The following is a 23,655-nucleotide window of genomic DNA, read 5'->3' on the forward strand; positions in this document are numbered from 1 at the left end:
ATGTAAAGAGCAACCAGGGAAGTACTCCATATTCCTACGTGGATTACTTCTACAAACTCTCTGGATACTTTGGCCTCGAAGTCAGGTTAGCAACAACCCTTAAAGCATTGGATATAGAATTGGCCTGTAAACTACGGTGAAAGTGAAGGAGATTTATAAAGCAAATTTTTTTTTTGGATTTTTCATCCTTAGCTGTAAGAAAGACTAAGGGCTAGAACAAACAACTTTGATGGCTTCTTTGACAGAGGAAAAAATTCCAATGCCCTGAGCATAAACATGAGGATGAAAGATCAAGATAAAGTCATCAAAACAGGACTTGTATCAAAGAGTAAAAAAAGAAGAGAACAGCCTATAGCTGTAAGGGTAGTAGTGCTTAAGTATCAGGAGGCTTGATGGGGCTGAAACAAAAGCTGTAAGTGATGGACTACCTACCACGCAGCTCCATAGCGGCAGCGGTGGAAACTTCCTCCAGGTCCTCATCGGAGAACTTTAGATCTTTCATGATATCAGTAATGTCTTTAATTTTCTTCCAGATAACGGGCGCGGCAATGATCAAAGAGCTCGCAAGGAGAACCCAGTTAGAGATGAACATTGCGCGGTAAGAGACACCGAGACTATCAATGCTATAGACAAAGTTATTAGTGATACGTCAATAGTATGTATATAAAGATAGAATACATACCGCCACGCAATAGCTGCACCAGCAGACTGAATGCCTTTGTAGAAACCAGCGAAGTTGGCAAGTTTGCGGGAGTTGTTAGTCAAGGCACCCATAAACCTATTTAGGGGTAGATTTTGTTAGTCATTATAGGAGAGGTTAGAAAGAGTGGGAAGAAAAAAACAACATACCAGTAAGCACAGGTCTGGAAGGCAGCATCATAGAATCCATAGAGCATGTAGAGGACCATTGGTTCAGCATAGTTAGGGTCAGTCCAGTCCATACGGTTGGTCTCAGTAATATCAGCACGGTCATATTGTTTCTGGTTGAACCATCCATCACCCCAGATTGCCATGGTAATAAGGAAGAGGGAAACGAGAGCATAGCGGGCGCGGATGGAACGACGAACACGAGGGGCATCAAGACCGTAACCAAAGACAAAGGCGCCGATCATCTGTGAAATCCAGTAGAGAACATTGTTCAAGGCACGGGTACGAATGTTGAACTTGGCCAAGTTGACGGCATTGAATTGGTAAGTAGTAAACCAGTTGCTGGCAAAGAACATGGGGAAGAGAGCAATGATGTACCAGTCAGATTTAAGAACGGTGACAAGGCCGATGAGTTCAGATTTCCAGGAAGGGTTCTTCATGAGGATGACACGGGTGCCATCTGAACGCTTGATGTCTCTAGCATTGACAAGAGCAAAGCCAAGGAGAAAGCCAACGAACATCAGGACCATGAACAAGATATAGGTGCTATCCTGAACAGAGTTGGACTTGTTGTGAAGGTTGTTGGCAAGGGGAACCTTCGAACAGAAAAGTTAGTGTTTGCTATGGATTGGATGGCTGAAAAGGGGGATTACTTACCAATGAGCCAATGACACCGCCCAAGTTGAAGATAGCCCAGAACCAGGAGATGAATTTGCCCTTGGAGTACTCATCAGGGTAGCTCATCATGATAGCCCCTTGAGCAGTCCAAAGACAGGCGGCACAAACACCGAGGAGAGCTCCAGCAAAGATGAGAAAACCATCATTCTTGTTATGGTTGTAGGACAAGATAGAGGCAACATAGAGAAAGTAGCCGAATCCACCAAAAGTAAGGGTATAGCGAAGACCGAGCCGATTGGCAATGGAGCCTGCAAAGAAAGCCACAACCGCAAAGGTGCTGTAGAGGGCAACATTGGCTTTATCGATATCCTGAGGGTTAACAAGGCCACCTGCACCAAGGCCACTAACAGCATTGAACATGCCAGGGCAAAGGAAGCAGACCAAGGAGACCAAGATAAGCTGTGCCACAGGAGATGCAAACCATGGGGTGTAGAAACGGCCAATTTTTAGCTGTCGGTACATCCATCTGGGCCCATTATGCTGGTAGGTTCCCACGGGAATGGCCGCATCCGGACCAGAGGCTACAGAAGTCATCTTCACAGGACGCTATATATGCGTGCTAATAATCAAAGAAAGGTGATATCAGCATGAGTCCGGACCCTATGAGGTTAGAATAGATTGTTTACCTTGTGTAAAGAAGTTGTAGAGCCGTGAACGACGCGTTTAGTAGAGCAGAAAGGATGATAGACAGGGTGTAGAGAAAGAAGAAGGTGGTTGAAGGAGAAAGGAAAAAGGAAGAAAGGAAGAAGAAGTTGATGGTTAAAGAGATTCAAATAAAGAGGTGGGAGTGTGTGGTAGAAGGTGAGAGAGGAGGACAGAAAAGAGAGGGCAAAAGCAGTAAGCGAAGAAGTGAGGGCTCAAAGTAGATGATACACATAGGAATGCGAGGAAAATAGCGCCAAAAAGGAGGCTATAGAGTGCATTCTACATGGTTCCTCACCTCACTTTGGAAAATGGGGGCTGGGCTCTGTCCTTAGCGCCATTTCTATAGCAACAGGACAGAGAGAAAGCTGAGAGTGTCATGTAAGGCAGCTCACATCATTCTACTAGGACAGCTAGAATGTTCCATAAGATATCTGATATCTAGGGTATATCATTAAAGAGTGGCAGTTCCTCTATGGTAGTGTTCTTGGTTACCATATTGATGATATTCACTTTCTCCCTACATTTACTGTGGACGTTGCCAGCAACTTCAAGGCAAGATAGACGGAAGATATCGAGGATACCAAGCAACTTCAGACTATACAGAAAATACCCCAGTATCTATATGAGTTATAGATAGATGGCTATATACCAGAAGATATATATGCATGCCAGTGCATATATATGAAATGGCACTGGTATCAAGTTGTTATCCGCGCGTCTAAGTCAGCAGCAAGCGCGCTTGGCTCGGGCCAACCCCTGGCCTAGCGCCCGCGGTTATCTGGGGTATCAAAGCTTGCCTTCGACTCCGCAAAGAACAACTTCGTTCTCGGCATAATAATAATTATTGGGAAGTATGGGAACGCCTGCTTGGGGTATATCAGCGACAGTAACGTCCGCCTGCTATGGTACCACCCACCCCCCATAATGGTTATCGCTCCAGGATCATCCCCCCACCACGTTATCCTCGTATACACGCCTACACCTCCAGCTTCCCCTTGGGTTGCAGAGCGTCTGGGGTGATATCCTCCCATCCCATCCGTCTTGCCCCTTGCCCGCCCTCGCCGTCTCGTTCTGCGACGTCAAAATTTCCTTTTTTCGTCTTTGGTTGCATCAAGGGTCATGTGATCGCTGAGTCAGAAACCTGGGTACCATGGTATTTATCGTATTTTTAATTCTGCGGAGTTACCATACGATACCGCCTTTAAAACCGTATCGTCCGTGTTTCGCGTATCGACTCCACCCAAAACGGCGAAAAAATAAGGTTCTTATGTCGCATTTATGACTTCATTGCTTGAACAGGCAGAGGGCTGTTTGGATGCGACGGCAACTTCGAGGCTCTCCGCCAGATGGAACAGAAGATAGCCCAAACCTAGGACGGCGACAACATCTGCTCCAAGATAAGCCGCCTATTGGAGGGAGATAGGGGCCAATGAAGGGAACTCCGGGAAGGCAAACAATACCAGAGACATATAATCTCGTACATTCGTCCCATGGGGTTCAAGAGCTTTGTCGTAGTTCGGTCTTCCGACTACCACCACACACTTTCAAATCAAAATCATCTTGACCCCCTGCCTGTCTTCTTCATCATAAAGAGTTGCGCATCTCTGCTGGTATAAGATAAACCGACGCCATGCCGTCGATTACCAGAGAAGTCCTTGCTCCCCGGGTCACCAAGTTTACGAACTGCCGTGTACCCAACGGGCAGAAGCTTATCGAACAAGATCTCTGGGTTGACTCTGTCTCTGGCAAGATCTTGCAGGGCCAACATGCCTTTTATGAAGATAAGGTGTGTCCTGACCAGGTCATTGATCTGGGTGGGCGTATCCTTGCGCCAGGATTTATCGACGTGCAGATAAACGGGGCAAACGGGTTTGATTTCTCGGTCCCTCAGCCGACAAAAAAGATGTTTGATGATGGACTGAGGGATGCTGCTCAGGCATTGGTGAAGATGGGAGTGACATCATACCTACCCACGGTCACCAGCCAGAGTAAAGAAGTATATCCAAAGGTAGGTTATCCTCCATTTAACTGGGTATAACATTGACTGACATTGGACAAGGTCCTACCATCTCTAGGACCATCTGGTCATCGCCGTCGGGCAGAAGATGGCGCAGAGTCACTCGGCGCTCACGTCGAAGGTCCATTCCTCAGCCCAGGAAAGAATGGCATACATAATCCCGAAGTCCTCATCGCTGCAAACGACGTCAACGACCTCATCCAGTGCTACGGGCTAGAGAACTTTTGCAAGAACCAAACTCCTCCAGACCGCATGCCTATCAAGATGATAACCGCCGCTCCCGAGGTGGGCAACATGCTATCTCTTATCCCGGCAATCCAGTCACAGAACATCCTCTACTCGATCGGCCACTCGGATGCAACATACGAACAAGCCATGGCGGCAGTTTCAAAGGGAGCAACCATGATCACACACATGTTCAACGCCATGAGACCCTTCTACCACCGTCATCCAGGCATCTTCGGTCTTCTGGGCCAGTTTGAACAGCATCGTCCATTCTATGGTATCATCGCGGATGGAATCCACCTGCACCCCACCAGCATCCAGATAGCATACAATGCCCACCCTGCTGGCATGATCCTTGTGACGGATGCAATGAAGCTATGCGGTATGCCTGACGGTGTCTACGAGTGGACCAACGGTGACCGAATCGTGAAGAAAGGCGCCATGCTCACTCTAGAGGGATCAGAGAAGCTGGCCGGAAGTTCAGCCACTTTGATTGAGTGTGTCAACAACTTCCGCCGATGGGCTGGAGCGAAGACTGTCGAGGCGATAGCTGCCGTTACCGAGACTCCGGCGAAGATGTTGGGTATAATTGATAGAAAGGGTACCTTGGCCCCGGGAGCAGATGCAGACCTTGTGGTACTTGGAGAGGACAGGCTTGCTGATGGAGGTATGGGTACACTGGCCGTTGACCAGGTGTGGAAGTTCGGTGTCAAGGTATTTGATAAGGAGAAGGCTTGAAGGAAGGCTTGAGGACCTGGTGTCTACCCTTGTATTTCATTTTGCATCGACACTCGCTTGCATTGATTTGTGTTTCCGGCATGAACGAATGTTAAATAGCTACAGATTACTTCTAAACTTGATTATGAGGTTATGATAGATGACAAAAGTGTATAATAATAGACGATATTCAGCAACAAGCATCGCATCTTTCCTTCCCGTGTATTCGTTGAATTCGGCGTCAAAATAAGGTCACTTTTATATACTGTCTAGCCTGATTGGGACTAGCTTGTACAGCACTGTCCACTAGTCCCAAAGAGGGTCCCTTCCAGAAGCGGCAAAGTCAATGCCTAAAGTAGTTAGCGCCAGATGTTCCCATGGGACAAAAGGGAAAATAATTTTCAGTCTAACCATATTGAGAACACGGCCAGGTCCGAAAACGGATTTTTCTTTATCGATAACGAAAGTGGGTCTTTTTATAACCTAATTCTGAATAAATCGGCGTATTTTTTTCGTAACGTAGTACATGCAAATTCTTAAGAGTTACCAATGTATTACCATCTATTTATTCTATCAACATGTTGGCTAGCTTTCACTCAATACTGCAAAAGGTGAAATTGTATAGACATAACATTCGTTATTGCTTCTCTATATATCGAGGATCTAATTCTGGATCCCAAAGCCAGGGAAAAATGTTAAATGGAAAGGAAAAACATGCTGCCCGGATGGTATATATATATTCAAAAATGGGAAAAGACACCAGAACCGTTTTAGATCATCCGAATTCGTTAAAATTGGATGGTTTTCGTCATGAACAGTGGTTTACAGACGAGAGGAAGATGGGCGCCATCCTGCTTCCTCGGCAATCAGCTCAGCTGCGCGCTCACCAACGCCCAGGACGGTAAGCATGGGGTTGATGCTAGGCATGTCAGGGAAGACGCCGGCGTCTGCGATTCTGACATTCTTGAGTCCACGGATCTTGAGGGTTGGGTCGACGACGGCCATACGATCGTTCTGGACGTCTCCCATCTTAGTGGTGCCAGCAGGATGGTAGACGGTGTGATGGACTGATCGGCCGTAGGCGCTCAATTCCTCGTCTGTGGTGGTGGCTGGGCCCGGGGCGACTTCACGCTTGATCCATTTCTTGAATGGCTCTTCCTCGGCGATCTTACGGGCTGCCTTGAGACCAGCTACGATGGTGGCAGCGTCGTAACCCTCTGGGTCGGTGAAGTAGCAGAAGTCAAGGGCTGGCTTGACGGTTGGGTCGGCAGAGGTGAGGTAGAGTCTGCCTCTAGAGCGAGGGCGGGGGATGTTGGGGGTGACGCAGAAGGCGTTGGCGGGGACGTCGTAGCCCAGACGGCCGGTGTGGATGCCGAATGGGATTTGGTAGCAGTGCATCATGATATCGGCGCAGTCACCATCGAATCCGGCTGCGTTGATGGGCTCGCGGCGAAGGAAGACACCTGCATCAGAGTCCATGGTGGTTTGGTTTGGTGGAACGGGCTGGTTGAGCTCCCACATGATGATGGTTTCGGGGTGGTCGACCAAGTTCTCTCCCACACCAGGTACGTCCTTGACGACAGGGATGGAGAGCGCAGAGAGCTGCTCGCGTGGTCCAATGCCGGAGAGCAGGAGGAGACGGGGGGTGTCGATTGCGCCAGCGCAGAGGATGGTCTCCCGCTTGGGGCAAAGGGTCAGTTTGGCGCCTGACTGGAGAGTGACGTTAACTCCGGTCACGGTGTCTCCGCTGACATTAACCTTGGACACCCAGGCGTGAGTCAGGACGGTGAGGTTGGGCTTCTTCTCCGCTCCGCTGAAGACGGGGTGGATGTAGGCAACGCTGGCGCTGCTGCGGCGGCCGTCATCCGGGTTATAAGACACCGAGAAGAAGCCGGTTCCCTTGGTCAGTCTGCCCTCGGAGCGAATGGCTCTGTTAAAGTCGGGAATAATGGGGACATTGAGCGAGGTCGAGCAGGCCTGCACCCAGTCCTTGCAGAGCTGGTTGCGGTGCCTGGCGTGGATGGGTTGCACGGTGTTGCGGAGATTATCGATCACACGAGTGAAGGTGTCGAAGCTCCAGCCCTTGCAGCCTTTGCTCTCCCACACTTTGCAGTCGTATTCAAACGGACGGAAGGAAATTAGGGTGTTGTGGCTTGAGCAGCCTCCCAGCACCTTTGCCCGAGAATGGCGAATGTGGCTGTTACCTGCACATATTAATGTCAGCTTCTTCCCGCTCGTTAACTAGTTACTTCTCAAGTCAATGCCTGCAAACTCACCCATGGGCTGTTCGGTCGTGCCATAGTCATAGTCGAATTCACCGCCCAGCAAGCACAGCCAGTCCTTCAGCTTCAAAACACGGTCGTCCATGTAGTCGCTAGGGCCGGCCTCGATGAGCAGGATCTTCTTCCGTGGAAGATACTCCGCCAGCCTGCTAGCAATCACACAGCCGGCCGTACCACCGCCAACAATGACATAGTCGAAGCTGTCGGCATCTGCCGGGGCAATGTGAGTGACTGGGCTGGCCATTTCAAACAGGTGTATAGTCGAATCTGGGTAGGCAAAGGGGGAACACTAAGCGTACTCCGAGTTTGCGAGTCGGCAGTTGTAGTTATCCAAAAGAGCGGTGCGAGCAAGCCCCTGGCGGCAATGACTTTAGTATCAGGAGAGATGGGAACAGGCACCAGGAGAAGAGGACCCTGAGGCGGCGGTTCCCCTGATATATATAGAGACCTATAAATGACCTGATTCCTTCGCCCGCCCCCGTCCACGACGGAAGGGTAGGGCAAAAAAAAAAAGATAAACTGCTCGCCGAGAAACGAACTCTGGATAACTTCCAGCTCGTTTTCTCCATCGACCTGTCCCTGCGGCACCAATCACGGCCATCTTGCAGCGTCTCCACAGGCGGCGAGTTGGAGATCGAATCCCTGGCCACCGGAGTCTCTGGACATGCTTCCGCGCCATCGCTGGCTGCGAGAGCTTGCACCAGGCTGGACATGGGGCCTTCCGAGTGCGCAAATCATGGCATCGAACTGGGCCAAACGGCGCTTCGTATGGCCAGCAATTGTCCGGAGTCGATGCTGGGGTCGGCAGCGATCTAGCGCAGGGATTCGTAGACTGCCCCCAATTGACCACTCTGACCACTACTGAAGGCCGTCGAGGCAGTCGGTACGGGGGAGGCCGTTAGGGACCCTCTTCCGCCCTTCGTTTTCGTCTGTTTCTAACTTTTTGCGCCTCCTCCACTTGTTCCGCTGGGTGGGATGACGGTGTCGCCAGATCTGCCCGGGCGATATATGGGCCTGTCCCCTAGGGTTGCGCTGAAACCGAGACCTCGGAGATGGCCCTTTTTTCGTTTCTGCTTAATTTCCTCGCGGCCAAGACGAAAAGGAAGCTGCTCGCATGCAGAGTGACATCACCGTGAGGGGCTCTTCGGCTTTTGCTCGATCTTGAAGCGGTTTTGCTGGCTGTTCGTGGCATCCATCGTTGTAGTTGTTGAAGTTGTTGTTAGCTACGGAGCAGGGAGACTTAGCCGAGATGTCGTTCAAGCCGCAGCGTCTCTACTACGACGGCCAGCCGCAGGCCAGCACCTCGAACAAGACGTTCCAGAGCGTCAACCCGGCGACGGAGGAAGTGCTGGCGGACGTCGGCGTGGCCTCGAGCGCTGATGTCGACCAGGCCGTGAAGGCAGCGCAGAAGGCGTTTCCGGCGTGGTCGAGGACGCCGCATGTTGCCCGCGCCCGCATCCTGCTCAAGGCCGTCCAGCTGCTGCGCGAGAGGAACGACGAGATCGCCCGGGTCGAGACGGCGGACACGGGCAAGCCCTTCTCGGAGACGAGCACGGTCGACGTGACGACGGGCGCGGACGTGCTGGAGTACTTTGCCAGCATGGTGGCCGGCGGCGGGCTCAACGGCGAGACGGTGCAGCTACGAGACGACGCCTGGGTCTACACGAAAAAGGCGCCCCTGGGCGTGTGTGCCGGCATTGGAGCATGGAACTATCCCATACAGATGTGAGCTGGCTCTGCTTACCATGTTTATCCTGTCACTAACTGTCTGGCTGATGTATATAGAGCGCTGTGGAAGTCAGCTCCTTGTCTGGCTGCGGGCAACACGATGGTCTACAAGCCCAGCGAGTTCACTCCGCTGCACGGCGAGATCCTCGCGGACCTGTACACGCAGGCCGGCCTCCCAGCAGGCGTGTTCAATGTCGTCCACGGCGCAGGAGACGTCGGTGCCTATCTCACCGCACACCCGGCGATCGCAAAGGTCTCGTTCACCGGCCAGGTGGCCACCGGCAAGAAGGTCGCTGGCTCTGCGGCCGGAGGCATGAAGTACGTCACCATGGAGCTGGGCGGGAAGAGTCCCTTCATCGTGCTGCCAGATGCCGATCTAGACAGTGCCGTTGACGGGGCCATCCTCGCAAACTTCTTTAGTACGGGCCAGGTCTGCACGAACGGGACTCGAGTGTTCGTTCCCTCGAGCCTGAAAGCAGACTTTGAAAGCCTGCTGCTCAAGAAGATGCAGTACGTCCGGGCCGGCGACGTGATGGACCCAGCTACCAATTTCGGCCCCTTGGTGTCGGATGTTCACTACAAAAAGGTGACGGACTACATCAGACACGGAGTCGAGCAGGACAAGGCCAAGTTATTGTACGGCGGGCTCGAGAAGCCCAAGGCCAGTTCACCTTCTGCATCGTTTGACAAGGGGTACTGGATCACACCCACCATCTTCACCGACTGCCGGGACGAGATGAAAATCGTCCAGGAAGAGATATTCGGGCCCGTCATGTCGATTCTGTACTACGAGACGGTCGACGAGGTGGTCAGGCGAGCAAACGAGACGCCTCTTGGTCTTGCAGCTGGCGTCTTTACACAGAACATCAACCTTGCCCATCGGGTAGTCGACCAGCTCGAGGCCGGCATCACATGGATCAATTCGTGGGGGGAGTCCCCGGCTGAGATGAGCGTGGGCGGATGGAAGCAGAGCGGCGTTGGCGTTGAGAACGGTCGACGCGGGATCGAGGCTTGGGTCAGGACGAAGAGCACCCTGGTTGATATGAGCGGTGTGGTAGCGACCAGCTTTACGAAGCTGTAGCTAGCCAGCTAGTTTTAACTACCCGGATGCTGATTGCTGATCCAGTTGGTTGACTCGGCGATATACCTGGCTTATAGGCGGGAGACGGCTGACTAGCACACCGCTCAATATTCAATTCAATGAATATAATTTAAAAAAAGACCGCAAAAAGTGGTAATCAGTGGTAAATAGTAAAAAGCAGATCAAAGTGACCAATTTCTAATGCTCCTTTCACCAGTTGCAAATGCTGAGATAAAAAAAAAAAAAATGCAAACGGAACGCTGGACGGAACGCTAAACACATGCAAGACACATAATATACATCAAACATCACACGTAAACCACTCCAAACACACAAAAGACTAGTAGACGACCCAGGTACAGACTAATTTGGATATAATGATAAATACTACAATGCTATGTTAAATGATCGAGAAGAAAGATAAAAGAGACCAGCCTATACTTCACTTTCGTCCCATCATACGTTTAAATCATCAGTCTCATCCCTGTGTGGGAATTCGAGAACCCATACGGTCGAAAATCAGATCTCCGCCACGGGTCATGGTTTCGTCCAGGCCCGCAATCGCAGAGTCGACGATGCGCGAAGACATGCTGTCGGGCGTGAGTTCGTCTGGATCGCTATCTTTGGCATTGAAAGCAGTGTCGATTTTGAGGCCTTTTCTCGAGCCGACGGGGGTGCTGAGGTCTGCCGGCGGAGCCACGGGCACGTATGGCTTTGTGAACTGAACAAGGGGAGGTCCCTGCGTGCGTGCGTCCGTGCCGGAGAGCTCGATGCTTTCAAAGTACTATTCATATTGTTAGAAGGTTGTATATATATTAGGTGAAAGTAGGCGAGCATACCTTGACTGTTTTCACCTTTAGCTCGAGAGTTGCATCTTCATCAGCTACGATGAGAGGGTGCTGGTGTAGCTGGAGAGCGGAGAGGGTCCACATGTGGTTAACGCCTCCTTCGATGCCCTTTTGCAGGGCCTTAGCCTTGTGCACGCCAGTCACGACGATAACAACCTCGCGCGCATCCATGATGGTTTTGATGCCGACTGTAAGTGCAGTGCGAGGCACCTGGGACAGATCATTGTTGAAGAAACGGGAGTTGGCAAGGATGGTGTCGTAGGCCAGGGTCTTGACTCTGGTGCGAGAACTGAGACTGGATCCAGGTTCGTTGAAGGCAATGTGGCCGTCTGGACCAACCCCACCCAGGAAGAGATCTATGCCGCCTGCTTTGGCGATCTTTGCCTCAAAGTTCTGGCATTCTTTGGTAAGATCAGGAGCATTGCCGTCTAGAATGTGGATGTTTCGGGGTGGTATGTCGATATGGGCAAAGAGATTGTTGTACATGAAGCTATGGTAGCTCTGCGGATGGTCCCGGGGCAGTCCAACATATTCATCCTAACACTTTTAGTTTAGAATCTTTTCTTATGTAGTAGAGATGACTAAACATACCATGTTGAATGTCACCACATTTTTGAAGGATATCTGGCCAGCTTTGTACCGCTGGACTAGGATCCTATATACGATCTCGGGACTGCTTCCAGTCGGCAACCCAAGCACAAACGGCCTGGCAGTCGATGGTGAGAACGCATTGATGCGGCCTATGACGAATATATTAGAGAGGTCTCTGTCAAGAAGTGTAGGAAGAATAGGCAAGAGGACAACATACTGACGATGTAGTCTGCTATGTATTCAGACACAGCCACCGGGTCCTTTCTGATGATCACTCTCCTAGCTGCTGTCAGTATATAGCACCTAGCGCATAATCAGGGGGTGAAACTCACATATTGACTCGACTAGACTCTTTCAGCTGAAAAAGGGTAGTCTATGGTAGAGGTTGGGCTTGAAGGAGAGGATATCGGCCAGAACGAAGCAGCGATGAGTTGTTCATATAAGTTTTACCAATTTGACCACAACCCAACGTCATCCCTCCGGAGCCCGCGTTTCTCGGTCCTGGATCATAGTTTGCTTTGCACTGTAACCTGAACCAAAGGTAACATCTTTCCTGAGCGCGTGATGCTACGCCGTATACATTGACAACTCAATATGTATACTCCAGAGGAGACTCCCCCCATGCTGCGTTTTCTATCGGGCGGGGGATCAAGGTTGGTGCCTTGACCCCGACTTCAGGCCTCTCCGGACCACCCTCCATATAACCGGCGAGCTGCTTTTCTTGCCATCACCATCCTGTTGACATCGTTGCTGCAGTCATCCTGCAAGTTTATGCATCTCGAAGTATCAAGTCGAGGCCGAAGAAGTAGATGAACTGCGGTAAGTTAGAGCTAGTATCGGCTGTATCGGGGCGGTATCCAAGATTACACCGTAATGTAAATACGCGGGGCTTACACTGCAACGTCGCATTTATCAAGCCGATGAGTCAAAAGAGTGTGAAGACTTCCCGTTGTTGTACTTGGACTATCTGTGCCATCGGTAATGTTGGCCGTGACTGTTGATCTGAACGACCTAGAAGTTTGAAGATGAAGTTCGACTTTTTGAAGTTGATGCAGAAGAAGAAGAAGAAGCAGGAGAGACGAAAGAGGAAGCCTTAGTCAGAACTTAGTAATACTATTAGTAATATATTATTCATCTTATTACTCATCTTATCATTACTCATTATTTAGTCATCACTTACTAATTTCTTACTAAGCAACCTTCTTTGAGCTTCTCTTCTTGCTTTTTTGTCGCTTTCTCGACTTCAACTCCAGCTTTTGCTGTGATTCTATGCGATTTGTAGCCTCATTTTGCGGCTAAAAAGGCGGCCTCGACGCGCTTACGTGCATGCTGGACGCCGTCGACCTGCGCTGCGACCGTGACAGCCGACCAGGGCCTGTGACAGGTCTCCCCCGAGGGTTGCGTTGGGCTCCCCTGGCCGCCAGCTCCGTCCGGCCCCCGAGTTACCTAGTTACCCACTCCCGCCGTCTCACTCGCCCGTCCCATCGATCGATCGATCGCACCGTCTCTCCAGGGCGCCAGACACGCGCGGACGATACACACACAAGCTCGCTGCAATTGATATACACACGCTACGACGCACAGTCGCATCGCTGGTGGCGTGGGGGGAGACGCACGGGATGCCTGGCCTGCCATGGCGGCCAGAGCAGACATGGCAGCCCCTGAGTGGGATGCAAACCTCAGGTTCGTTCGACGGCCCTTGCTTTGTACCTTTCTGCTTTGACCTGGTTGCGCTTTGGGCTGTTGGGAGCTTTATACCGGCTTATGTCTGCCATTGCTACGGTGCTACAGGCTGGCTCAAAAAGCTTTCCAGCTATGTCCTTCCAAACCAGAGCATATTCAACTGCGTGCGCCGTCGAATGCGCCGTAGATGCGACGAACACACTACAGAGAGGGTACATTGGCTGACTTGAAGCTTCCGGCATCATCACGATGGTGCTGGATATCGGATACAGGCAAATGGGACAGCTTTTTGTCATGGGATTCGATGGTACCACCGTCGACCCCCAGATCCGCTCGCTGATTGAAGACTACCATCTTGGAGCCATCTTACTGTCAGCCAAGAACCTGAAGTGTACAATCATCCCTTCTCTCGAGCTTTGATTTTACTTTTTTTTTTTTTTTTTGTCCCACCTTCTCATTTCCTCCCGTTACTTACGCATAACTTTTTTGCGCTCTCATTACAACCGTCGTATAAGAAATTAGCTACCTTGCTGTAAGGTACAAAACAAAAACTAACTCCCGGATAGCCGCAGATGAAACGGCAAAGCTCGTTCTGGAGCTTCAGACTATTGCCCGGCAGGCCGGCCATCAGTTGCCACTACTCATCGGACTGGACCAGGAGAACGGCGGTGTCAACAATCTGTTTGATGATACATATATACGCCAGTTCCCCAGCGCCATGGGGGTCGCGGCCACGGGCTCGCCAAAACTAGCTAGAGAGGTAGCTAAGGCGACGGCACAGGAACTTCGAGCTGTTGGGGTAAACTGGATCCTGGGACCGGTGCTGGACGTGCTGACAGATGGCAAAAACCAACCGCTGGGAGTGCGCAGCGTAGGAGACGATCCGCAAGAAGTTGCTACGTACGGAGTCGAGTCGATGAAAGGGTATCAAGACGGAGGAGTAGCTACGTGTGGGAAGCATTTCCCCTCATATGGCAATTTGGAGGTGATGGTATCGCAGTCGGATGTCCCAGTCATCACAGACACGGTTGATCAGCTCCGGCTCAGCGCACTTATCCCCTTCCGCAGCGCAATCTCTCAAGGGCTGGACTCGATGATTGTGGGCGGCTGTTCGATGATATCTCAGGGGATGAATGTGATGCATGCCTGTCTGTCCGAAGAGGTTATTGAGGACCTACTGCGGTCCGATCTGGGCTTCCAGGGAGTGGTAGTCTCCGACTGTCTGGAGATGGAAGCATTGAGCAGCAATATTGGCGTTGGAGGCGGGACGGTGATGGCCCTCAAGGCCGGATGTGATTTGGTGCTGCTGTGCAGGTCGTTTACGGTGCAGCAGGAGGCCATCAGCGGGCTGAGGCTGGGAGTCGAGAACGGGATGATAAGCAAGGAGAGGATACGGCAGTCCCTGGCTAGGGTATCCGCGATGAAAGTCAGGAGAACGAACTGGGAACAGGCCCTGAACCCTCCAGGAATCAGCCTGTTATCGAGACTACGGCCTTCGCATACAAACCTATCGATGCAAGCATACAACAGCTCGATAACGGTGGTCAGGGATAGGGGCAACCTTCTACCGTTGTCCAGCATACTCGAACCAGATGAAGAACTGCTACTTCTAACACCGTTGGTCAAGCCTTTACCGGCGTCTGCGGCGGCAGCAGTAGCAGCAACAGCAGCAGCAGCAGCAGGGCATGCTGGTGGTGAGCGCAGCCGAGAGTCGACAAACTCGATCGACGCCTCCTCGAGCTCGATGTCGTCCAATATGAAGAGTGGCGAGGCCGTGTTTCGCGAACTGGGACGGTCACTGGCCCGGCGGAGGAACGGAAGGGTTCTTCACACATCATACAGTGCCAGCGGCGTTCGACCTATCCACGAGAACCTGATCAACCGAGCCAGTGCAGTGATAATAGTTACTGCAGACTCGAACCGGAACCTATACCAGCACGGCTTCACCAAGCACGTCTCGCTCATCTGCAACAGCAGTTGCATGAACAACAGCACCAACAATAACAGCACACACAACAACAGCGCGAGACGGAACTCAGCGGGCTACCAGCGACCTAAGGCGGTCGTGGTGGTAGCAGTGAGCTCGCCGTACGACTTTGCCAAAGACCCGACGATCGGGACGTATGTGTGTACCTACGACTTTACGGATGCAGCTCTACAGGCGCTGGTGAGGGTGCTTTATGGGGAGGTATCACCTACTGGACGGATGCCGGGGACGCTGAGCAAGAGCACGGCACGGCGAACGAGTCAGCCCCGGCAGCAATGGCTGGTCGAGACATGGAACGAGGAGCGAGACTCTGCAGCGCTGGACACCCTGCTGACGTCGATACGAGAGAGCGAGAGTGGTATTAATAATAGCAGTACCAGCAGCAACACGCACAACAACGAGATGGGCCCCAGTAGCAGCATCGACAGCACCAGCACGAGCAGCACCAGCAGCATCCTGGCAAACGTGAGAGCGGATACCTTCCTGCTGAAGAGTGCGGATGTGCAGGAATGCCACCTGGTGGTGCGCAACAGCAGCACGCACGCGATCAACGGCTTCTGCGCAACGTACTTCTTCCGCTCGACGGGGACCGGGGTGATAGGCGCGATACTAGTCGATCCAGCGCGGCGCCGCTTGGGCATCGGCAGCTCACTCCACAGTCGAGCGATCCAAACACTCAGACAACACCCGGACATCAAGCAGCTGCAGCTGGGATCTCGTCTGCCCGGGGTCTACCTTGGCATTCCCAGGACTGACCCGGTCGAGCGGAGGAGGCTTCGGCGCTGGTTTGCCAAATTGGGATGGTCGATGGCGCTCTCGCGGCCGCTGTGCTCGATGGTGCTGCGGGACGTACAGAGCTGGGTGCAGCCAGACGGGCTGAAGGGCGGGAGCAGGAGCGGGAGCAGCAGGAGCAGCAGCAGCGTCATTGGCAGCGGCGAGGTCGAGTATGACCTTGTGTTTGGCGAGGAGTACACGGATGCGGTGATCGAGCATGTGCGGACGAGCTCCAGACAGGGGGTGGCGGAGGTGTACCGGACAGCGCTGGCTGGAGGGCCACACTGCGGCATCATACGGGCGAAGAAAGCTGGGGAAACAAGCATAACCTCTGCTGCTGCTGCTGCTCCTGCTGCTCCTGCTAATGCAAACGGGAATGCTGCATCTGCCAATAATAATCATAATGTCGTCAACGCAGGTTCCGAAGAAGATGGAGACGGGGAGATGATGATTGACGGGCTGCAGCTGGGCCTGGAGGCGGACGACCAACTCCACGACCAACTCCACGGCCACAGCAACGACCAACCCCATGGTCACGGCCAGGGCCACAGCAACAAGACGCTGGTGGGCAGCGTGGTGGTGTACAATGCGCGGTCGTCGCTGGCTCGACTGGTTCCGGCGGTCAGGGAGGCTCGAGTGCGTGCTGGCGGCATCTCGTCGCCAGTGATATCTCCGTCTGTCGGAGAATATGCCATGCTGGTCCAAGGGCTGATCGTGCTGGGCATCAAGGAGATCCGCAAGCAGGGCGGCAACACTGTGATACTCGACTGCGTGAGTGTACCCTCTTTTTACTTCTTCTTCTTCCTACCTCTTCTTTGACTTTATTTTTCTTCTTCATTATTACTTATTATTCTTGTATCTCGATCTGCCTTGTCGACTCCATCGCATCCCTGTTCCGTCGAATCAGGGTGCGTCAGAGTACGAGAACGACCCGGTCTGGATACAAGGGATAAGAATAACTTCTCTCTAGCCCGCGCTATTCTTAGCACTTTCTGCACTTTCTGCACTTTCTGCACCCGCTTGGCCAGTGGCCTGGCGTCTGATTACTTGATGATGATTAAAACCATGGCTTGACTGACGAAAGTAACTTGGACTAACTACTTTTTAGGTTGACGGCGATGGCAACTCTGACAGCCTGACGGCGATGGGCTTCTCTGTGCTACACAGCTTCGAGGAACTGACCTGTGACGCCGCCGCCTGGGGACGCTGACCTTTTCCTTACCTCGGCCAGTCTCTTCCCTGTTTACCTACCTGTTTCTACAGGCCAGCATCACCAAGGGAGTTCTCTTTTTTATTTTTTATTTTTTTATTTATTTTTTTTTATTCTATTCCTTTTGGCGTTTTACTACTCTTTACTTTTACATGCGCAAAAGGGGGGGAGACGGCGAGCTCTGCATATCGACCACCATTCACGCATTATATACTCAACTTAACTTGAATATGCCTGCAGTTATTCACCTGCTTGATCGAGTTTAGCCGGCAGCGGGGATTTTCGATCTTCGACACTTCTGGCTTTGTTGCTTTCTCGAGCCGACGACGGCCCCTGACCGGCGAGGGCTATAAGAGGAGGCTGCTAAGATGGAGAAAAGGGACTAGGGAAAGCTTCTAGAAGAGCCAGGCGGGCGGGCGAGAGGATGGCAGATGAAAGCGAGGGAGCCGGTCAGTCCGATCAGACTAACGAGCGAGTCCAGCGAGTCCAGCTGTCGAGAGAGCAGGGTTGGCCCGCTGGGGATCGTAGGGATCGTAGGGGAGGGGGGAGGATGATGTCGATGATATATGTATGTATGTATGGATGTATGTATGTATATGTATGTGAGTGATGGCCGGGATGCGACATGGCTATCCACCACCGCGGACCTGGCTCTCCAGCTGCTCCACGCATCTATCTCAGAGCGTCTTCCCTCTCTGTCTCTCTGTCTCGTCCCTTTCGACGTCCCTCTCTTTCAAGTGTGTATCTTCTAGTCGCATCCGCCGTAAACGAGGCTAAGTTAGTCGAAGAGTTAAAGCCCTTAGCTGGAGGCTAAGCAAGTTTAGGCCGGAAGATCTCTTTTTTCTTCTTCCTGCGCTTTTCCCCAGATAACGAACGAGGACGACGAGACGGCATTGACAAGAGAAGAAGAAGAAGACGACGACGACGACGACGACGACGGGACGATAGCGATTAAGACGAGGACGAAGACGAAGACGACGGAGAAGACGAAGAAGATCCTGCTGGAATAGTTAGTGACAGGGAGAGCTCGCTTATCCTGGCTGGCCTCCCTCGGCCGCCACTCTCTGCACTGCGACAGACCGCGCACAGGACTATACAGGACTATAAGACGAAGAGACGGAGGGAGGACAGACGAACAGACGAAAAGAGAGAGAGAGAGAGAGGAGAGAATGGCCAATATGGACGGCTACGATGCGATGGCGCTGCCGTACATGGGCTCGCCGCTGCCCGCGATCTCGCACGGCGACTTCATGGCCCCGATGGCGCCCATGGAGATGCCGCAGCCCTCGCCCTACGACGAGACGTTCCCTAGGTATTACTCCTATCTTTCTACTGCTGTATCGGTGTAGTGGTCTAATGTGTGTAGTGCGGACGAGATGAGCTACTCGCAGCAGCCGATGATGCGGCGGTTCTCGAGCAGCCAGTTCGAGGAGCCCTTCCCTGAGATCGCAGACATGATTCCCGCGACGCCCTTTGATGTCGACATGCAACAGCAGCAGCAGCAGCATCAGCAGCATCAGGTACAGCATCAGCAGCAGATACAACCGCAGCATCAGCATCAGCATCAACAAATACAGCACCAGCAGCAGCAGCAACAACTTCAACCACAGCCGCAACACGGACAAGGAACAGGACAAGGGACGGAGGAGGACTCGATAGACCACGGCCACAAGCTGCTCTCCTTCTCGGTGCCGGCCTACAACTTTACTCTACTGGACTACTCGCTACGGCGGACCTCGCTGAACATGACGGCGCAGCTACACGGGATGTTCTTCCTGGCCGAGTCGAGCTGGTCGGCCTCTCCCGGCGGCGACACACCGGTGAGCGTCAACACGGCGGCGCCCGCAGTAGGGATGGGCATGGGAGTGGGCGTGGGAGTAGGCGTTGGGCCGGCAGAGCTGACCTGCTACCGGCGGAATCTGTTCCAGATCACAGGCTCGGTGACGCTGCCGCGGACACTCCGGTATATCATGACGGAGCAGGGCGACCGCATACCCATCCTGGCGCAGGAGCTGACGGTGTCTGCCACGGAGTCGGTGGAAGGCAACCCGGTCAAAATCATCTCGGTGCCATGGAAGACTCCGGCGGGTGGTTCTTCTTCCGCCAATGCATCGGGGAGTGCTGGTGGTGCTGGTGTTGGCGGCAGTGGCGGTGGTAGTGGTAGTGGAAGTGCTGCTGGCGGTGGAATGGTAGAAGACAAGACGGAAAAGGAGCCTGCGCCGGTCGTGCTGGACACCATGGGCGGCCAGGACGCAGACGCCGACTTTGCTACCTTTTCGATTGCGTGGAAGCGGCTGCAGTTCCGGATAGCGACCGCCAACAACGGACGGCGGCGGGAGCTGCAGCAGCATTTTGTGCTGAGGCTGAAGATCGTGGCGACGCTGTCGACGGGGGCGAAGATCTCGATATGCGAGAGCCAGTCGGGCCCGATCATCGTGCGAGGCCGCAGTCCGCGCAACTTCCAGTCCAGAAAGGATGTGCCCCTGAGCGGCAGCGCGGCGGCCTCGAGGAAGAACACGCAGGCCGCAGCTCTGGCCAGGGCCAACGCAGGAGGCACTCCCGCCAATCCCGCTGGCAGTGTATCAGCTGGCGGCGGGAAGAGAAACTCGCCGGTCAAGACGGAGGAGAGGGCGGCTGCTGCTGCTGTTATATCTGATCCCTCAGCGGCGGCGGCGGAGGAGGAGGAGGAGAGCCGGTCGAGCAAGCGACGGCGGATGAGCTCCGGGATCCCGCCCATCACGCTGACCTTCAACGACGAGGAGGCCAGCTCGCCGCACTCGCTCCCTATCCCCGAGCTGGAGCAGCAGCTGGAGCAGCCCGAGCGGAAGAGATCTACATCCCATTACGACGGTCCCTTGAATCATCATCCCCTAAATCAACCCCTAAATCAACATCACCAACATCAACATCACCCCCTGAATCAACATCAACATCAACCCCAAAGTAACCACCACCAGAACCACCACCAGAACCACCAGCTGCCGGCTATCATGGGCGAGGCCGAGGACAGGGCCGACGTGCTGTACGAGTACTTCCCGCTGGCGCTGGAGGAGTGGCAGGCGCCCGTGGACGCCGTCTACCGGCCGCACGTCGTGCACCACACCGCGCTGGCCGGCGATGCAAAGGCGCTGGCCGCCCGCCGGAGCAAAGTCTACTTTGAATCATAGCATTCCCCGTCTTTCTCTTCTTTTTCTCTTCTTTTTCTTCTTCGCTTCTTCTTCTGTACATATCAAATAGCTAATATCGACCTCTGTTCTCTCTGCCTGCCACTCCCACCCCCTGAAAGCCGCCCGCTGCGACACTAAGCAACACTAACGCTGCGACTGCGACTCTGGCTCGCCCATGTTACATCCTTACTAAGGCCAACCTTGCAATGCTACTCGCCTGCGTCTATGGAGCTGCCGTGCGAGGTTAATCATGGCTGCTGTGCTCTTAGTAGTATGTATGGTGTGTATGTCTATGTGCTAGGGGTGATGTTGTATGTCTCTCGCAACGCCCGCATCGCAGCTCTCGATGTCACCCTGCGGCCTCCACTCGCGTTGCTTTTCGTCTGCGCTGTCCTTTTGCTCTTAATAATTCTCTTGCTGCTTCGTCTTCGTCTTCGTCTTATCGGTCTGCTTATTATTATTGCTATTTATCGCCGTCTCTGCCGTCTCTGCTGGCGTCTTCGTCTTTCACCATGAGCGCGGCCAGTTACACCCGCTCGTCCCCTGCACCACCGCATAGCACAGCATAGCCTGCTATATAGATACCATCTCTTCACCATTATTCCTCGTTTATTCTCAGATTATTCCTGTCAGCCGTCAGTCTATCCAGTCTATCGATATCAAAATGGGCAAAGGCACCCTCGAGCAGGTCGCCCTGCGCCTCCGCCAGCTCTTCGACAGCCTGCTCTCCGTCCTGCAGCGCCTCCTCCGCCTCTCCCAGAAGCAAAAGACGACACCAAAGACAGCTTCAAAGACAGCATCAAAGACACCGTCAAAGACATGCGAGAAACGGCCGTCCTCCCTGCGATGCAGACGCTCCCTCGATGACCTCGCCGCCGACGTCCAGCGCCAGTTCACCTCCCACCTCTCGACCGCCCGCCTCGCCGCCATGGCCGCCGGCATCCGCCTGCAGCTCGACCGCTGTGCAAAGTCCTCGCCCGTCTGCATGCTGCCCTCCTTCAACCATGCCTTACCCTCCGGCAGCGAGCGCGGGACCTTCCTGGCCCTCGATGTCGGCGGCTCGACCTTCAGAGTCGCCCTCGTCGAGCTCGCCGGCCACGGCGCCATGCACATCCGCCGCATCGCCTCCTCCGCCATCGACGAGCCCGTCAAGCTGCTCGAGGGCCGGGCGTTCTTCGACTGGATCGCCCTGCGCATCCTCGACATGCTGCGGGCCGGCGACGAGGGCTACGGGCGGGACTCTTCCTCGCCGCTGCCCATGGGCCTCTCCTGGTCGTTCCCCATCGACCAGACCTCCATCCGCTCCGGCCTCGTGCTCAGCATGGGCAAGGGCTTCCTCTGCTCCAACGGCACCGTCGGCGAGGACCTGGGCGACCTGATCATGGCCGCGTGCCGGAAACACCAGCTCAACGTCCGCATCGAGGCCATCGTCAACGACAGCTCGGCCACCTTGCTCTCCCGCGCCTACATCGACCCGTCCACCCGCATGTCCCTCATCCTCGGCACCGGCACAAACGTCGCCATCCACTACCCTACCCGGGCCATTGGGCGCGAGAAGTTCGGCGACAGGCCCGAGGCGTGGTTCGATAAGGCCAGCCATGTCATCATCAACACCGAGATGAGCATGTTTGGCGGCGGCGGCGTGCTGCCCATGACCCGCTGGGACGACGACCTCAACCGCGCCCACATCAAGCCCGACTACCAGCCCCTCGAGTACCTGGTCACGGGCCGGTACATCGGCGAGATCGTGCGTCTCATCATCGTCGAGGCCGTGGCCGTCGCGGGCCTGTTTGCAGGTGAACTGCCGGCATCCTTACGTCTGCCGTACTCCCTCGACACTGCCATAGTGGCCTGCATCGAGGCCGACACTTCTGCCAACCTCGACAAGTCGGCAGCCATGTTGACCGCCAGCCATGCATTTGCCGTGCCCCCTTCGACGGCAGACATGCAGTTTCTGCAGACAGTCTGCAAGTGCGTCTCCAGGCGAGGCGCCGCATACCTCGCTACGGCCATATACTCTCTCTGGCGTCTAAGCAACGAGAGCGAGTCCCCTGCTTCTTCCTCGCCCGAACACACTCGAGACGACCTCCTGCTCACCAAGAGCCTCAGCACAACAACTGACCTCGAGGTCGGCCAAGCAGTCACCATTGCCTGTGACGGGACCGTCATCAACAAGTACCCGGGCTTCCGAAGTACCTGCCAGGCCTACCTCAACAGCCTCACTGCCCACGCCCATGCCAACTCCAGTGTCAATACTGCAGATTCAGGTTCAGACAGCGCCACTGAGACTGAATCAGACAAGCCGATGATATCCCTTGACCCCGCGCCAGAGAGCGGCATCTTTGGCGCCGCCGTAGCAGTGGCCGTTGCTCTCCCCTCGTCCCCCTCTTCCTAGACATCTATCCCTCTCTCTCTCTCTCTTCTCTCTATCTATCTACAATCCTTTTACGACCGGTCCTTCACCATCTCACTCCTTGATGACCCATACATACATTACATACATACCATCCTTTGCTTTCCCTTGGCACGGAGTTCAGTCTTCTCTAGTCTTCCAGCAGGCGGCGCTTGACTTACTTTTTTTTTTCTCACTCCTATTTCCATTCTCGGCGGACAGGGTCTTTTTTTTTTTCTTTTTTAAATTCATAGTACCGTTTATTCATGTTCATATAACTGTTAACTGTCTAGTAAGTACGTATTACAGTGCCTAGATGCAGGGCACGGGTCGAGGCATGCATGCATGCGAATGTTAAATAGCCAAAACGAATCTATATCCTCACTATCTCACACACACTCTCTCTCTTTACTTTCTCTCTCTCTCTATCAATATTGTACAATTCCGAATTACGTGCCCGCGTAGTCTATGTATAGTAGTTATAAAAAGTATTACTATATTAAAAATACCCCCTTCTATCTATTTTCTTTACTTTTTTTACTATTAGTAGATATATAAGGCCTCTATAGATTATTTAACTACTTTTTAAATTATTTATCGACCTTCTTTTATTATTATTTTATCTATTTTTGGAAGTTATATTAACTTTTAATATAGTATTATATAACTACTAAATAATATTTGATTTTAGCTTAGTAGTAGAATATTAAAATTAACTAATTAATTATATATATGAATTACTAGTTATTTATAGATTAGTATA

General features: G+C 53.1%; 9 protein-coding genes across 9 annotated transcripts; 6 read left to right on the plus strand and 3 right to left on the minus strand.

Annotated features, from left to right (window-relative positions):
- Positions 1 to 424: 424 nt before the first annotated feature.
- On the minus strand, positions 425 to 2,079 carry TRV_07861 (DUF895 domain membrane protein; the record flags this gene model as incomplete). The annotated part of the gene is made up of 4 exons (XM_003018119.1): positions 425 to 623; positions 683 to 778; positions 850 to 1,463; positions 1,525 to 2,079. 4 exons carry the CDS (start codon positions 2,077 to 2,079, stop codon positions 425 to 427), a joined length of 1,464 nt encoding a protein of 487 aa, XP_003018165.1.
- Positions 2,080 to 3,820: 1,741 nt separating this feature from the next.
- On the plus strand, positions 3,821 to 5,170 carry TRV_07862 (N-acetylglucosamine-6-phosphate deacetylase (NagA), putative; the record flags this gene model as incomplete). The annotated part of the gene is made up of 2 exons (XM_003018120.1): positions 3,821 to 4,198; positions 4,250 to 5,170. 2 exons carry the CDS (start codon positions 3,821 to 3,823, stop codon positions 5,168 to 5,170), a joined length of 1,299 nt encoding a protein of 432 aa, XP_003018166.1.
- Positions 5,171 to 5,971: 801 nt separating this feature from the next.
- TRV_07863 (uncharacterized protein) lies at positions 5,972 to 7,675 on the minus strand (the record flags this gene model as incomplete). The annotated part of the gene is made up of 2 exons (XM_003018121.1): positions 5,972 to 7,353; positions 7,399 to 7,675. The coding sequence occupies 2 exons, from the start codon at positions 7,673 to 7,675 to the stop codon at positions 5,972 to 5,974; spliced, it is 1,659 nt and encodes a 552-aa protein (XP_003018167.1).
- A 960-nt stretch (positions 7,676 to 8,635) lies between these two features.
- TRV_07864 (betaine aldehyde dehydrogenase, putative) lies at positions 8,636 to 10,240 on the plus strand (the record flags this gene model as incomplete). Its single annotated transcript, XM_003018122.1, has 2 exons — positions 8,636 to 9,156; positions 9,217 to 10,240. 2 exons carry the CDS (start codon positions 8,636 to 8,638, stop codon positions 10,238 to 10,240), a joined length of 1,545 nt encoding a protein of 514 aa, XP_003018168.1.
- A 478-nt stretch (positions 10,241 to 10,718) lies between these two features.
- On the minus strand, positions 10,719 to 11,574 carry TRV_07865 (glucosamine-6-phosphate deaminase, putative; the record flags this gene model as incomplete). The annotated part of the gene is made up of 2 exons (XM_003018123.1): positions 10,719 to 11,024; positions 11,080 to 11,574. 2 exons carry the CDS (start codon positions 11,572 to 11,574, stop codon positions 10,719 to 10,721), a joined length of 801 nt encoding a protein of 266 aa, XP_003018169.1.
- A 2,037-nt stretch (positions 11,575 to 13,611) lies between these two features.
- On the plus strand, positions 13,612 to 16,942 carry TRV_07866 (uncharacterized protein; the record flags this gene model as incomplete). The annotated part of the gene is made up of 2 exons (XM_003018124.1): positions 13,612 to 13,751; positions 13,885 to 16,942. The coding sequence occupies 2 exons, from the start codon at positions 13,612 to 13,614 to the stop codon at positions 16,940 to 16,942; spliced, it is 3,198 nt and encodes a 1,065-aa protein (XP_003018170.1).
- A 1,000-nt stretch (positions 16,943 to 17,942) lies between these two features.
- On the plus strand, positions 17,943 to 18,645 carry TRV_07867 (uncharacterized protein; the record flags this gene model as incomplete). The annotated part of the gene is made up of 2 exons (XM_003018125.1): positions 17,943 to 18,096; positions 18,290 to 18,645. 2 exons carry the CDS (start codon positions 17,943 to 17,945, stop codon positions 18,643 to 18,645), a joined length of 510 nt encoding a protein of 169 aa, XP_003018171.1.
- An 88-nt stretch (positions 18,646 to 18,733) lies between these two features.
- On the plus strand, positions 18,734 to 20,500 carry TRV_07868 (transcriptional regulator PacG/VIB-1; the record flags this gene model as incomplete). The annotated part of the gene is made up of 1 exon (XM_003018126.1): positions 18,734 to 20,500. One exon carries the CDS (start codon positions 18,734 to 18,736, stop codon positions 20,498 to 20,500), a length of 1,767 nt encoding a protein of 588 aa, XP_003018172.1.
- Positions 20,501 to 20,806: 306 nt separating this feature from the next.
- Positions 20,807 to 22,895, plus strand: TRV_07869 (uncharacterized protein; the record flags this gene model as incomplete). The annotated part of the gene is made up of 2 exons (XM_003018127.1): positions 20,807 to 20,945; positions 21,082 to 22,895. The coding sequence occupies 2 exons, from the start codon at positions 20,807 to 20,809 to the stop codon at positions 22,893 to 22,895; spliced, it is 1,953 nt and encodes a 650-aa protein (XP_003018173.1).
- Positions 22,896 to 23,655: the final 760 nt, after the last annotated feature.

Source organism: Trichophyton verrucosum (genome assembly GCF_000151505.1).
Source record: "Trichophyton verrucosum HKI 0517 chromosome Unknown contig01170_1.f1.exp, whole genome shotgun sequence".
Lineage (NCBI taxonomy): Eukaryota > Fungi > Ascomycota > Eurotiomycetes > Onygenales > Arthrodermataceae > Trichophyton > Trichophyton verrucosum.